The sequence below is a fragment of the Chlorocebus sabaeus genome, chromosome 8, assembly GCF_047675955.1.
Source record: "Chlorocebus sabaeus isolate Y175 chromosome 8, mChlSab1.0.hap1, whole genome shotgun sequence".
NCBI lineage: Eukaryota > Metazoa > Chordata > Mammalia > Primates > Cercopithecidae > Chlorocebus > Chlorocebus sabaeus.
Window position 1 is genome coordinate 119124033 of NC_132911.1, and position 16696 is coordinate 119140728.

A 16696-nucleotide genomic window follows, 5' to 3' on the forward strand; every position below is an offset into this window, starting at 1 on the left:
GCATAGTAGGGAATGGTCCCATTAAAACATAAATCACATAACACTCCTGTGCTCAAACACCAAATTACTTCCCTACTTCGGACAGAATAAAAGCTATAGTCTTTAAAGTGGCCTACAGTGTTCTAAATGGTCTGACTTCTTCCCACCTTATCTCTGTGTGCATTTTAAAATACTTTTTCTTTCCTTTACCTGGCCATGCTGTATTGGTCTTCTTGGTATTCTTCCAATTTACTAGGTACACTCTTTCACCTTAGGGCCTGTTCTCTTTGTTCCCTCTTTTAAGTCCTGGCTCAAATGAAACTTGTTTAGTCTATTGAATATGGTTCCATCCACCCCACCTTGCCTTCATGCTACTTTGTTTTTTCACCAGGACACTTATCACTCTCTAACATGTAATGTTATTAATATATTTGCTTATTTTGTACATATGTTTATTGTCTGACTTTTTTCCATATAGCCAGGGGTTTAGGTCTGTTTTCTTTCATTGATCTATCCCAAATGTCTGGACTAGAGCCCAAAACATAGTAAATACTCAATTAAAATCTGCTGACCAAATGGATATTGTTTAATGAAGCCTGGGTTTATACTATATAGTATTACCAATGAATAACAAAATAACAGCAATGCTGATTTCACTAGAGGAAAAAATCATCAAGGTAATTGTAAAAATATATAGAAAATATACCATCACGATAACAATTCATGCTTTGCAAAATCACTGCCATATATATATATATATATATCCTTTTAAGGATACATCAGTTACATTGAGTAGTACCTGCTATATAGAAAGAAAATATCTAAGGAAATTTAAGCTCTGAAGAAAATACTGTCAGTTCTATATTATATTAACTTTAAAAACTAGTGTGTAATCATGGTGATGGCAGGCTTTGCTTTCACATCAGAGGTGGTACATGTTCTGAGAAAAAGTCTGTGATGTATTCATGGGTTTCAGTTCATAAATATCCCTGGGAAACTGCTTACAGTGTAGTGCTTGTGTAGTTTTAACTTGGAAATTAACTTTCTATTTATGGAAATAACTTAAGCAATTTCTATTATATTTGTTAATGTTTACTGCTTGTTTTTATTAAGCAGTAAATTGGGAGAAGAACCAGCTGTTGCTTCATGTAAGTATTTTATATAAATACTACATTCATGAAAGATGGTCTTAGGACTACTGATATCCTGAATATATTAGATAACAGTATTATAAAACTAGAAATAAGATTTCATTATAAAATTTCTTATTTTGTATACAAATTGTTTTTTAATTCATTAATATGATCAACTCTGACATGAAAAAGCTCCTTCCTTCTATCTATTGTTGTATTTAGTTTTCTACCCCTGGTGTTTTCACTCTAAAATATGACTTGTAGAGGACTATAAGGGCATCTTGGGCATTACCAAATATTAACTCCTGCTACTTTTAATAGTTTTTGACATTTCTTTGTTCATGAAAGGGTAAATCTGTTCATATCAGTATGTTTTAAAAACAGCACAACTGTACTTGGGGTTACAAAGATGAAGAACAGAAGTACAAAGTAATTTGCAGTATGAATATGCTGAAAAAACAGGGTTTATTTCTTTTCTGTGCCAATGTTCTTAGTCTTGAGCAAATCTTGCTCCAAAGGAATCAGACAAGTGCTACAGCTGTGATTCTGTTGGGCTTCCTGGTAGAGCTGGAGATAGACTGCAACCCAAGACAAAATCCAGAGGAAAAGCAACTAATCTCAGCCCTTTGCCTAATTTCCACCTTGCCAGTTATCAGAGTTCACTATTGTTCAAGCTCCAGGAGTCATACCATAGCAATCTACTGGTGGAATTTATTTTGAACAAGTGTTTTGTTTGGCTTGCAGTATTTAAAAAAAAAAAGTAAGTAACATTTAAAACATAGGAGATTTCATATAAAATTCCCTTTGTCTAGTTTTTATTAAAAACTGAAAATCTGGCAAATGCAAGTTAAGCACTCTCCCTTGGCAATATGCTCAGGGCTGAAGAAAGACTACCTTTATACATGTGGAATGAGCTCTCCAGTTCCCAAAGTCTCTACCCAGCTGGCTGCCTCCATGGAGGCCACTTGCCTACTCCTTTGTGTCCTTGTATGTTCCTTTTCTGGACCCTTGCTCTGTCCACACAGAGGTGGGAGACCCAGAGGTGAGAGCAGGGTGACAATGCTGACTCACTCACTTCTCTTCCCTCAAATACCGGTAAATAGCTGATGGCTATATATTCCTCCTCTAATGGGGTTCTGACAGTCCTGGGTGAGATCATGTGTATTCTTTATCTGAAGGGTGGTCCTTGACACAAGAATCAAGTTCTACATAAGGAAGTATATCACATTAAATGTTATTTTTACACTCTTATCTAGAGAACATTGCCTCCAGCTGCAAAACAAGGGCATTACCATTATGAAAGCCCATCAAAGACGCTCTGCTGTTTTCAAAACATGGAAAGAAAAAGGGAAAAAAGAAAAAAAATAATAATTAGAAAGATTTGTTCCTTAATTTGGGCTCCCAAAAATGAGAAATGATTATATAATGAGGGGAGATACTAATTATTTTGAACTCTCCAAGCAAATCTTCTGAAGCAATCTATATATTTTATGTTCTTTTTCTATTTTTCCTTCTGGTTAAAAACACACAGGTGAGTCTTCCCAATGTCCTTTCCTATCTGGATCTCTTCTGCCTCATTTCTCTTTCAAAGTCATCTTTCAGGGAACTTGCTCTGATTAATTTGATTTTAACCAAACAAACAAGATATATGATATATTAATTTAAACTTTTTGAGATGATTGATTAGAATCTTTGCATCATATTCACGAGTATACTGTATTCAAAGTTAAAACTTCATAAGCAGGAGTTTTTACATATCGTAACATAATCATTACCCAATACTCAACACTCAATATTTGATACTCAGTTAATGTTTTTGAAATAAACACAATTTTTATTGTTAATCTTTCTGAAGAAACTAGTATATATCTTTTTACACAAAATCTATCAATAAGAGATTGATTGGTTAAAGAAAAAAAGCAAAGCAAAATGAAACAAGTTGAGAGAATCCAGGCTTTATCAATATAAGTAATAGTTCTTTAGAATGGTGATTTGATTTCACCATTTCAATTCAGCAGAGCCTGTATATATATATATTACAATGATCTGTATTTCCTATTGCTAGACGGATGAAAGTGAATCCATATAAACCATACCAACGCCGTTATGTGTAACTGGTGGTAAAACTTTATTATTCAAGTTTAGATGTAACAGACATCTTTGCTGCCTGAAGATTGTTTGCATAAGAAATACACCAAGAACATGTTTGTGAGTAGAAATGAACATGCACTATGAAAACAAAACAAAATAAAACGAAAAAATTTCATGTGTTGTAAGAACAGAACTATTATAGCCAACATTCTAATATTCAAATCAGGACTACAAATTGAATTCTTTTTCTTAGCAACATGAAATCATTCCATATGAAAGACATTTTCTGCTGGTGAATATTGCTGTAAGTTAATTTTACATTGGCATTTTGAGATGTTCCCCCCACATGCCTCCCCCGAAATTTTCCATGTGGTTGTCAAATAGTCCACCCTAAGGAATTTGGCATTTATTATTGTGATATTTGCCTTATTGGTAGCCATTAAGAAACTATGGTTTTATCAGCCTAGTAACAGTTTTGCGTCTTCATAGTCAACACTAGTGGCTGCCTAGTTGATATTTACAGCTCATCTTTAAGAAAAATGACCCCAACCTTTCCTGGCCTTTGGGAACTGACAGTTTAAATAACCCCCTTGGCCACATAATAATACTTGGCACTTCTATGGTGCCTTTCAACCAAGGATCTCAAAGTGCTTTACAAACAAGTACTACATTACCATTATTACTATTAATAATATTATTAATATATTTTTCAATTTTACAGCTGAGGAACCTGAGGCACAAAAAGAAAAAGTGATATGCTGCAGTTCATATGTTGAAAAAAAAAAACCACCACCACCAGGGGAAAACCAGAATTGAGTTTTGGGACTCTATGGTCTAGAAGGACCATTTTCTCTGATAAAAGCTAAACATTATTTCCATGGTAAAGTTATTCCTGCTTTTCTCTGGTGTAGGACAGAGTGAAGCTTACAGCTCTCCCTTTCCTTTCAAGAGAACACATGATCGTACATTATCTAGTTTCTCACATGTGGATTACTCTTGAATTTCACATTTTCTTCATCCCTGACTTGACATACTTCTGCCCTAGCATATTGCAGAAGTTCTAATTACTGCAATTAACTAGGATGCTTTCTAAGCAACTGCACCACAACATGTGAGTCCACTGTCTATGAAACAGTATTGAAAAACCAAAAGGAGTGCTCTGCAAAGAAGCCATCCCTCTGTTCTTGGCCATGTCTTTCTTTGGGAAAATAACACTGCCTTCCAAAGTCCCGATGGGCGTCCTTCTATCTTCTTCTCATTTGCAGTTGCCTGCTGATAGAATTCCACCTAACAGTACCTACCTTTGGTTAGAATATTTAGTTTGATACTCAGGTTGCATTTCAATTCCTCAATTTTCTCTTGTGCCTTGAACAGTCAGCAAGCTTTCACCTTACTGGCTCACCAAAGATGCCTTGATTTTTTTTTTTTTTCTTTTTTTTGCCATGGCTCTCAACCCAAAGACAGTAGCTAAAGTTGAGCTCCTCTCAACTTAAGGCAAAAGGCTGGCATACAGCACAGAGGCAGACCACCAGTTTCTTTACTCCACATTTCCACCACTGGATGGCAGATATTCCCCCTCTAGAAATGCATTAATTTTATTTACTAAACAGGCAGCAGTTCACAGGTCTCAAGACTGGTCATTTTGTGATGTTTTGCAGCCACACAGCAGGAGGCTAATAATTATTTTAATAGCCATACTGAGACTCTTCAGTTTATTAAGAAAAATGTAATCCTCAGGCATTTTAAAATATATATACATTTAATATTTTTGGAGCTGTATTTGCATTGGATCGTAATAGATTATGTGCACATGTGCAATTATAAACATAATGTGCTACCACAGGCTTCAACAAAGAGCTGTTAAAGAGACTTTTTTCCCTTCTCATTAATATTACCTTAGAAAAGAATTCCCATGCTTGTTTTCTAAAAATCTACCTTTACTAAAACAGAACAGTTTAGAACAGAACATCACTATCTTAAAAGTTGATTAAAACAAAATCTCAATATGTCATGTAGAGAGAATTGGGCATACTCTTTTCCTTTTGAACTACAGAGTTATCACTTAGAGCTCTGACCTTTTCTCATATACTTGGAGTTATGTAGTGTCTCTCTCAATCCACAGCATTCTGAGGTGGGTTGGCTCTTTATGACTTTTCTGTCCCAAACAACAGAATGAATACAGAGGTGAGTGATGAGAGAAAGAGTGAGAATAGGAAGAGTGAGAACGCATGAGCTGGTCCTGGTCTAAAATTTGATCCAAAGCTCAATTTAGAACATACACAAATTTTCAGTTTTCAAATGGCATACAATTTTAGCTGGCACATCGTTTTCATCACAGGGGAAGCCTTTTCCAAGAGAGAAAATTCCTAAATCATCATGAAATTCCTCATTAAAAAAAGGTTTCGTACCATAATAGTTTGTTTAAAATCACAATTTAAGATAAAATAATTCAGAAATCTTAAATTAAAAAAATAAATTTTATAATGTATCTTGAGAGATGGAATAAAGCCTTTAATGAGTCAAAAAAATAAGGAGTGTTTAGTGTTATAATAAATTTTTGTCTCTTTTAAAAAAGCCCAACTTCTTCTCCACCAAAATATGTATAATAATGAAAGCAAAAATGAAAATAAAATTATCAATAATAAAGAAGTATGGAATAAGATCTATCGTGTCAATGCTATCCAAAAATATTCTACTAAAAAGTAGACTGACCATAAATATTCCAAGAATAGTGATATGTATTTTCCAATGCTAGTCATTACTACTATGTCTGTCTGAGAAAAAAAAATTGAATGAAAATAAAAAGGCATACATGACAAAAATAAAGAACCTATTTGTGTCCGACACACTAGAGAAATTGCTTAATGAGTAGTTTTGCCCAAAAAGTAATACTTGCCATATTGTCCAAGTTAACCAAACTTCTGGTGTTTTGCTGATTTAAGCAGTCCACATAGATAATGTTGCTGAAGGATTGCCATGATGCATTTTGTTATTCTTTTTACTAAGAAAATTAAATATTGTTGTTTGGGGAATCTCCTCTCTTTTTTAGATCTTTAATTGTCACCTCTCAAGTCTGGCTATATATTTTGAGATGTATCCATCAAAATTCCTAAGGAAGATAAATTACATCACATAATTTGAATGTCAAAGCTCCTCATTCCACTTCTTTATTTCAGTTTATGTGAATATTAGAGCTACGCGACAGGTGAGATCAGAATAAGGCCCATTAACAATGAAACTGAAGCAGAGGACTTAGTCCTGATTTCTGTCTCTTGCTTTCTCTTTTCTCTTTTTTTAATATGCAAACAAAAAATGCAAGAATGAAAATGACAACACAACATCAGAAAGACATTTTTTTTAACTTCATTCGCTACAACAGTCACGAACTGGTTGAACTCTACCTGCCATCCAACTTTAAGAAACGAAGACCCGGCACTGTGAAAAAGAAACAAAACCCAAACAAAACAAAACGATACAAAGCAACTGCGAATTAATGTAAAAATGGAGTGCAAATGCGACTACAGAATGCAATAAAAACATCAGCGTTGCAGATTCCAGCAACACTTATCAAAATAATTTCTGAAATGTTTCATATGAAACATAGACAAAGCAATAAAAAGAGGATATATGTTTATCATCTTAAGCATAACAATGTGAGTTAAGAGCTTAAAAATTAAAAAAAAAAAGTACTTGGAATGAATAGTGCTACCCTTTTTTTCCTAAGTAGGCATAAAAATATTTTCATTTCCTTCTTGTTTTCCATACCATTATAGCAAGAACTTTCATTTGTTTCATGTTACCGTTTACAACTTTAATGCACACACACACACACAAAAGGATATCTACTGCAATAGAAATAGTTGCTTCATTACCTTGTTTGCTACATTTGCAAATGTAAACAGCTAGGCAGAGCCAGAACTGACTCTAATGCATGATGGAATATCTTTGTTGCATACGTACACTGTAGAAAATAATTATTCAATATGTCAGGCACCATTATTTGAAATGTAATACATTAATATTTACTAGAAAAATAAGTTTTTTTTTTTCCTATTTGTTCTCCCAACTTCTTTAATGAAATAAGTTAATCTGACAGTGCATCCAGTAGCTTGTAATATCTTCTACATCTCCGTGGCAAAAAATAAACTACTGGCTGGGATAATATAATGCAAATTATTAAAGTCAGTCCTTGTACATACATCCTTGTAGCAAGCATTGAGGCTCGACTAACAGCACCTTTAACCAATTATTTAATGTTCAGTTATTTAGCCCTATTTCCCTGAGCAGTTATGCTGAGGAGCTTTCCCTTCATGGATAGTTTTTACAAAGCCTTAAGTATTAAAAGTTCTATGAGGACATACTCCTAAGAATCCTATTTAATGCTACTTAACTAAATCTGTATACATTTAATGAAGGGATTGACTAGTACATATACCAACTGTCAGTCTGTGGTAACGTAACCTTAGACGCTGCCTGACCACAAAGTTTGGAAATTATATTTAACCAAAAGAAAATAAATAAATACAGCAGGTTACCTTATGGAGAAATGCCATGTGTTCTAAACAGATTAAACCCATGGTCTGACATTTGTATCCATCTATGCTTTTGAATTGAGGGGATTCCTTTAGTTATAATGTGCCAAGTGAGATTAGTAACCAACAGGAGGCTTAGAAAAGCAAATCCATACTGGCTCATCACACACAAGAAAGAAATACCTGGCTAAAATGAAATTACTACGGAAGCATTGAGGACATTGTTTTTTAAAATGGGTACATGTGTGGACAAAATGAAATCTAAACCGCAAACAAAAAGACTACTGAGTATTTGAACATCTAAAGGACTAAAATATCAGAGAGGGTGTGTATGTGTATGTACAGGCAGGGCTGGCTAAAAACAGCGTGCCACCATCTGTCATGTTTCTTGCTGCACTCTAACCAAGCCTAACCACAGCTCGCATTTCTAGGTCAAAATCTGAAACATGGCCAATGAGAGAAGACTAAATTGAGAGGACGTCATTTTTCTTTCATTGCCCTGGACCTTCAATTTCTCCTCCTCTGCCTAAGGTTTCATGATACTTATAAATTTAGGCAACAATTTGTGGGTTTTGGAACAAATGGTCCAATGGCCAGTCCAATACTGCTTTAGTATAATAATATGGAAACCCTTTCAAATTCTAGACAGTTTTGGTCTCTTTCTTTATAAATACATTAATAAATGTATTTATTAATGATAAATATATTTTATCATTAATAAAATAAATAAATCTGGTGATACCTCTTATGGATTATTTCCCCAGTACATATTAGCCAAGATGGTTTTGACTTAACAGGTTTTAAAAAGTGATTGTTTACCATCTTCCATTCTTTCTCATTGACCATTTATCTTACTTTTTAATCTTGGTAACCTACTCATCAAAAGAAAGAATAATAAAAGAAGGGAATTTCATGTTGGATAAGGCAGGCTCTATGAAGTATTTTTTTAATAGGTCTTCATAAGACATTACAAGCTATTGAATTCCCATCAAGAAAACCTATTTCTATTTAATTGTGCTAAGTGCTAAGGTTTTACTCTTTAGGTTTTCCATTTTTTTCCACTTGTGCATTGTTCCTATGCAGGCCCCTCTGGATATGTGTTGTGAAGTCATATTTGTCCGTGCAAAGATGCTGGCATATGCTGCACTGGAAAGGTCCACTGTCACCATGGCAACTCATATGCAAAGCATACATCACTTCATCCAGAAAGACAATGCCACAGTGCACACATTTTGTTGAAAGTTCATCTTGAGTACTTCTATCAACTTTCTCTGTTTTTACTACATTCAAGTGACCTTCATTTTTTACATTTGGTGGTGCCTTCGTTTTCTCCTTGGAGGCACCGTTTGCAGTTGGCCCAGGTCTGGAATGCTTGATCGCCAAATCTAGAGGAATGTCATTGTCTGATCCAACAGCTGAAAAATGAGGAGGCAGATTGAAGGTGGGATAAGGCACATAGTTTTGGCAAGGATTTGGTAGGCCAGGCACGTGACTCAAGTAGTGCGGATTCCCAGGAACGGAGAGCTTATATTTACTCCAGAACCGCAGCCAATCAGCTTCACTCTGGAAGTCATTATGTACAAAGGGAAGTCCAAAAAGTGGGTACTGGTACTTTTCAATAGGGCTGCCTGGTGGTGAATAATTTGGGTGTTTCGCAGGTCTCATGTACTTTTCTATAGGACTGCCTCTCTCAGAACTTCCTTTCCCTTCAGATATGGATGAACTATTTCCTGGATCTCCAGTACTTTCCTGAGGACTTTTTATCTGAATGTGCAAAGGTTGCATCCTTTTGTGAATATCCAGAGTTTGGCTGACCAGGACTGGCTGCTGAGCGGAATGGCTTTTAGTCAATGAACCCTGGGCTTCGTATTTACTTAGGCTGGGGAGCGGAATTTCTCTCTGGTGACTTTCAGTTAGATGATCTTCTGACCTCCTCTCTAATGGGCTTCCATTGACTTGCTCCTCACTGCTGCCCCTCTGCTGTTTGTTGAGCTGCTCAGCCTGAAGTGCCTCTGGGTTAAGGCGCTTTCTTGTTCTCCTCCTAATAATCTGCTCACCGTTGTTTTGTTTAATGATGTTTAAAGGCCTGGGAGTCTGCAGAGAACACATACAATACATAAAAGGAAAACATTAAAAAATACATTAAAATGCATTAAAAATTCCTCACAAATATAAACCATGCTTAAGTTCAAAGCAGGGATAGGCTTTCTGCTGTAGATTTACTAAATCTCCTCCTTTTGCCCTAAGCAGGATCAGAGGAAGTAACCAAAGTGCACTATTTTACTCTAATTAAATCATGTCCATCTTTGTAGGGGGGACTGAAAACTTTAATCTACTTGAAAATAGCCTTTCCAAATGCAACAGATTTTGAGATTGCATCATTTAGTGATGAAACTGTGTAGAAAGTTACTTGAAGTGATGTGATTTTTCTGAAATACTTTTTTTCAATTTTTGAGTTGTGCACTAAAATGCCAGCATACAAGAGTAACACAGACGATACATATTGATAACAGTGGAAAAATTACACACTGCTATAGAAAGAATAGGTTTATATGTCGAAGCCCTAAACCACAGTGTGACTGTATCTGGAGACAGGTCCTTAGTAGGAAATTAAAGTTAAATGAGGTTGTAAGGGTGGGGCCCTAATCCAATGGTACTGTGGCCTTATGAGAATAGGAAGAAAAAGACATCTCTCTCCACTGTGTAAGGGCACAGATAGAAGGTGGCTTAGTAAGGAAGAGAGCCCTCCTCAGAATCCAACTTTGCTGGAACCCGATCTCCAATTTCTAGTTTTCAGAATGTGAAAACATAAATTTTGGCTGTTTAAAGCCACCCAGTTTATGGTATTTTGTTATGGCAACCTAAGCATCTAATACATGCATGCTTCTAAATAATTGCAAATGTGGATATAAAATATTAATATCAGAGCATAAATAAAGATAAACTGACAGAATTGTGCGGAAATATATCAGGTCATCAAAGCAATATAGAGGGATTTTTTTTTATTCTCACTTCTACTTCTCTCCCTTTAATAATATATTTATGATGAAAGATTTTACTTGTTAATCGGTGAAGCATTAGTTTTGTGTTGAAAATCTAAATTCATGTGTAGCTTTGGTTTAAATATCTGATCTGTCACTCTACTCTTAAAGTAAGTGCTAACTTTCATTCAGCTTAAGTATTTTGTTTAGCTTAAACATTACATGATTGGTATTTATGGACATGTTCAACAGGTATTTATATAATATGACTTAAATCCATGGATAAGACTATAATAAAAACTTCACTTGCAGCTGGAGCTCTTTGATGTATAAAATCAAAGGAATCAGTCTGATAAATTAATGCATATTTATAGGTTAAAACTTTAGGATAATCTTTAAATGAGCTAAAGTCTGATTTTTCTAAAAGACTACTGAAATCAGAAAATAATTTCTACATAAAACATGACTACAAATATAAATTTATAAATTTGTAACTTTATAAATTATACATTATGTATATATAATGTATAATTTTACAAATTATAAATTTTTAAATATAAACACATATTCATAAATATGTTATAATATAAATATAAACTTTAAAATAAATATAAATATAATTTATAAATTATTCCTAGAAGTGACACACTTGAATGCAAGGGAGTACCTCTTATATCTTGAACGAGTACAACTATAAATCCTTTTTTGAACATTTCTGTTGTTACAAATGTACTTTGAAGTGAAGAAAGATAACACACTTGTTATTGACAATTCATTGTTAGTTTAAGAAAGAAAATGTAACACAGCTTAGTTATGCCATGTGCATTTCTTTTGCTCAGATTTACAAAAGTTTACAAAGAGTTCATGTTAGCATTATAAACATATGCATTATTTAATCTATACACTGTAAAGAAACCTGAAATTTGCATACATTCCTTTTTTAAACAATCATAACTTTTGTGTCAGTTTTTGACATGAAATGTGAACATAGCCTTTATGTATTTCAATGTATGGTTTTTAAAAAAACCTCAAAACTAAAAACGTCTTACCTCTGGATAGATGTATGTTAAAATAATATTTAGAAAATAGTTTAGTTCATATCACAGTGGTTAAATTACCATAATCTGGCAGAGTAGTATTTTAATTTACTTTTGGCCTATGATTGGCCAGAGTTCAATTAAAATCATTAATGTCAGTTCCCATTAAATAGAAGCTTATTGCTATGCTTAAATGATGAAGGTTAAAAAAAAAATAAGTTGGTATGTGGTGGGGGGCAGAATCTTTCTACTTGCTACATGCTAATAACTAAGGTTTTTACAGGTTACTGCCAATTAGTATTGTTAGCAGCATGCATTTTTTAAGGAGTGCTTCCAATAGTCCATATATGAGAACGTTTTTTGTCTAAAATTGTATTCCCTGTAGCCATAATGTATTCACTGGCTTGTGCTAAGAGCTATGGTAAAATGCCAAACAAAATGAAAAAGGCACAGGGAAATAAATTTCTGTTTACGAAGTGGGGGATTCCTATTTTAAAGGCAGCTCTTGTCAGCAGATGAACTTTCTAAACTAAAAAAAAAAATCCTTCAGTAAGTCAAATCCATATTCAGATGGAGGATTTGTGAGTTTTAATTTTATTACAGAATTCTAACTAAAATTTGAGGAAAAGTAATTCAAAGGACCTCCGTGAGCCAAAGCCAGCTGGAGATCTTAAAAGACTTTGCACCTTACTCTACCCTGGTGTGTGTGCTATTCAGAACTTCAGATACCTTATTGAAATACCCACTGAAGGCACTGTGGAGATTCCTGTGATATTCTCTGATCCTGGTTCAGTTCAGAACTATCCTTCCGAATGTGTCCCTCCAGCCCCTAAAGCGGTCAAGATAACACTTGCGAATTCCAAAGGTAAACTAAAAAATACTAATTCTTTCCCTGCCTTTTATTTTATACTGAACAATGAAAGCATCCTTTTTCATTTTTAAAAACGTTTTGCATATTTCTGAAACTTCTAAAAATTTTCTCCTTTTTACCTAAAATAATTTCACTGAATTCTGATAACCATTAATTCAACTATCTGCTGTGAAGTTCCCAGAAATCAATCATTTTCCTCTTTTATATCAAAAGAAGCATAATGCATTACTAATGACCTCAAACCTATCTCCCCATCACATCTAAGCCCCTTTCACCATAAATCACACATGCACTCCAAGTGACTGTATTAAACAACCCTGCGGGGGTAGGCACTGCAAGCCAGGGAATGGGACTTATCACACCACAGACCAGGCCAACACTGTTTTATAAAGCTTTTCCTGAAAGAGTGGAACAAGTTCTTACCGAGTGAAGCTTCTGGTAGAGGCCACACGCGTTGCATACATATCCGCCATTTGCATTCTTTCGCCAGAGAGAGGTCTTTGTGGTCAGGCAATTGGCACAAAAAACACCGGAGCCTCTACGCCTCTGAAACAGGGGAAAAAACCCAAGGTCAGAGGTGAGTCACATGATCAGTGGAGTTAGACCAAATCAACCCAGGAGTTTTGTCTTTAAACTAGCAACAATGACAGTATAAAACCACACTGCCCATAATGAGGTCAGGTTCAATTGTGTTTAATAGGCACCACTGATTTTCATTATAATTAACCCTACAGTGATGGATGAGGTGTGTGGAACACCAAAGGCTTTTCATAGAAACAGCTTTAACTTTTTGAACTTTGGGTTTTATGGCTTTAATGATGGCTCCTAAATGCGGAACCCTAAAATATACCTTTTAAAAGTGTCAAAACACAAGTCAAAACGACAGAACATGGCAATATGTTTAATACACTTTGGAAAGGAGGAGCACATGCCACCTGAGCTTTAAAATATAGTCACGTTTGGAACAAACGTAAACCATTTAAAATCAAACTTGATTTCTGTGTTTTTGTATGTCATTCATGTAACGTAAGTATTAAGAGAATATAAGACACTCAATTCTGATCTTTCGTTTGCAATTGTAAAATCCGAAAGATTCCTCTATTCCTCAAACATGAGAGGGTTTGGAGAAACTTCAGCCAATTAAAAGTACAGTATTACTAATGAGAACCCTTATGAGGTACCTACTTAGGTCAGGCAACACAGACCCTTCAATGGCTATTTATTTACTTTATTTGACTTAGACTTGGAAATCACAAGGGTTTCCAAATACAAATTGATTCTAGTGGCCTGAGTTTTGTAATCAACAGGTTCAAAATAACCTAAGAATATTTAAAACTAGATAATTAGTATTGCTTGTTCCATTCTTGCTATCAAGTAATGATTCCATTAAACTTCTCACTTAAACAAAAGTCAGGCTGTGTTTGTAGGCACAAATACTAACAGGCAGGAAATGGAATTCTTTTGCTGAAAAAAAAAAAAGAAAAAAAAAAAAAAAAAAAAAAAGACAGCCTGAATTGTAGTTCGGCTCTCCTTTCTCTAGGAAGCAAAGCCTTTAATGATAAAATATGCATGTTAGATAAAGACTGGAAAAAGTCTTGCTGGAACCTAATTTTATTAGAAATTAAATATTACATGTGCTATAAGTCAAAATTTCAGGGATTCATAAAATTTAGGCAATTTATTTAACTCAAGTCCATACTGTAGAGGAGTGGTATCCCTGCCAAGAAAATACAATGGTTATAATTGTACTCTGATACATTTCAAATGGAAAGCTTTCTGCAGACATAATTTTGGCTTCAAGACTGGAACACTTTCTTGGCATTGAAAGGGCATTTGATTCATCGGGTGTTTCACAATGTATCACTAAAAAGACCTGGTGAGCAGCCAGTTCCCTATAGGGTAATTTTTCCATCCAGATGCAAGTGCTATCAGAGGCCCTCGTCAGCTAAACTAATTATGATCTTGCAATTGCTGATGCCTGCTCACTCTAACATTCGACATCCTCCATTAATCATCAATACAAGGAAAATGAATGAAACGTAAAGAAATGAGGGCTGGTAAGTTGCACAGCCATAAAAATCTGAAATGAGAGCAATAACTTAACAAGATTGGGGGAATGTTTTTAGTGAGCACAAAGTCAGGCTAACAATTGCCCTTTTAAACCAAGAACACGATTTCATTAGTGTAGCAGGTTGTGCTACTTTAGGTGATGTAATAAAAACTAGATTTTCAAAGATAATCTCTGGCTCCCCTTTTTCTCCTTCCCCCCACCCAACTCTGGACCAGGAATGTATCATGAGTTTCTAAGTCTCAATAACAGCAATAACAAATGTTGGGTGTCAGTCTGCAAGTTCCAGTGAGGGCCTACTGCAAAAGTGGACTGCTGCTTCCCCCAAAATCAATGAAATATTAGAAGTTGTGTTTATCAAACATTTTGGGGACGCCCTTTATGCAAAGTAAACTGGGAGCCTAGTTAGGTTATAACTGTGAAACTTTCCTGGGGCTATCCTGTCATTTTCCTAGATCTAAATAACATGTTTGCAAATAAACACCAACTTGATACACACAAGGGCAATGTAAATGTCCATTTGGAAACTAACCCACATATATGGCTGCGGCTCAAATGTGAATGTGTAACCATTCTCTCCAGCCTGCTTTTCTTTCCTTATGCCCTGGGTGCTTGACACACCATGCCAAAGTGGGTGTAATCCTGATTTCAGTGAGTGTTTCAACCCTTGCACAAGTTGGTGCTTAATTCTCTTGCAAAGAAAATGCCTTTCATTAGTTAGAGGGAAAATCCCGAAATTACAGCACTGGTTTCCAAAAGCACAGCTTGCTTTAAAAGCTGCACTTAAGACTCTAATATAGTTTGCTATATTTTAGGCAAACCATATCACATTTTAAATATATCAGGAGTACTTTGAATACACTTATTCAGAGTCAGTAGAGCTTGGAGGTTAATAATCAGGTTTAGGTGTCAGAACACTCGTATTCAAAACCTGTCTCTGCCATTTGCCAGGCACAACACTGGGCAAGTCACTTAACCTTTCAATGCTTAAAGTTCTCCGATCTTTACAGTGTGAGCTACTGTGATTCCTTTTTTTTTTTTTTTTTTTTTTTTTTGAGGCAGAGTCTCACTCTGTCACCCAGGCTAGAGAGCAATGGCGCGATCTTGGCTCACTGCAAACTCCAACTCCTGGGTTCAAGCAATTCTCCTGCCTCAGCCTCCCGAGTAGCTGGGATTACAGGCATGCACCACCATGCCCAGCTAATTTTGTATTTTTTAGTAGAGATGGGGTTTCTCCATGTTGGTCAGGCTGGTCTCAAACTCCCAATCTCAGGTGATGTGCCCACCTCAGCCTCCCAAAGTGCTGGGATTAGAGGCGTGAGCCACCACGCCCGGCTAATGTGATCCTTGTGTGGATTAATAGATGCAATTAAAACAGTGCTAGGGATGTAGTAAGTGCTCAACTCCTATTTGTCAAGAGAATTCAATTATTATTTCTTTTGTATGAGAAAAATATTTTGTTAGTTTTCTTTTTAGCCCTTGAATCTTGTTATTTAATATCTGAGAGATGCTTAAAGCATGAGGTTGAATATTGTTAAATGTGTTTCTTTCATATCAATCTTATCAAATACGAGAATGGAAAGTTGAGTCAGAGTGAAATATCTAGGTGTTCGCACCTAGAATTCAATAGGAGCAAGCTTGCATGGGGGTGGAGAGTGGGAGGTAGGTGAGAAATTCTTTCACACACGAAGTTACCTCCCATCTAAACAAATTTAGTACTTTGGTAAGCCTAGTAGAACCTTATTTTTGGTGCAATTAAAATTTCTGGAAGCAGCACAGAAGGTGGGAGAAGTAGGGAGTGAGTGTCCTGAGCCGTGTCGCTGCAGAACCACATCTTTCTAAAGCATCATACAGATGCGAGTCCTGACCTGGTCACACTGTGTACAGTGTAACCTGGCAGGACACAGTAAGGGATTTCCTTTGAAGTTATCACCATCCTTAGCCCAATCAAGGACAGGGAAGCAGCCTGTTACCAAAGGAATGCAGAGTAGAAGCCTCCTGTGC

At 35.5% G+C, this 16696-nt stretch overlaps 1 protein-coding gene across 6 annotated transcripts in view; it reads right to left on the reverse strand.

The window, feature by feature from the left end:
* Positions 1 to 4555: 4555 nt before the first annotated feature.
* Positions 4556 to 16696, reverse strand: part of TRPS1 (transcriptional repressor GATA binding 1) — a 260386-nt gene continuing 248245 nt past the window's right edge. For all 6 annotated transcript variants that reach the window (XM_008001399.3, XM_008001403.3, XM_073018321.1 and 3 more), the window contains 2 exons: positions 13048 to 13170; positions 4556 to 9829 (listed from right to left, as the gene is read on the reverse strand). In XM_008001399.3, coding sequence (XP_007999590.2) covers positions 8768 to 9829; positions 13048 to 13170 — 1185 coding nt within the window. In that variant the 3' untranslated portion in view covers positions 4556 to 8767. The remainder of the gene's footprint in view (positions 9830 to 13047; positions 13171 to 16696) is intronic.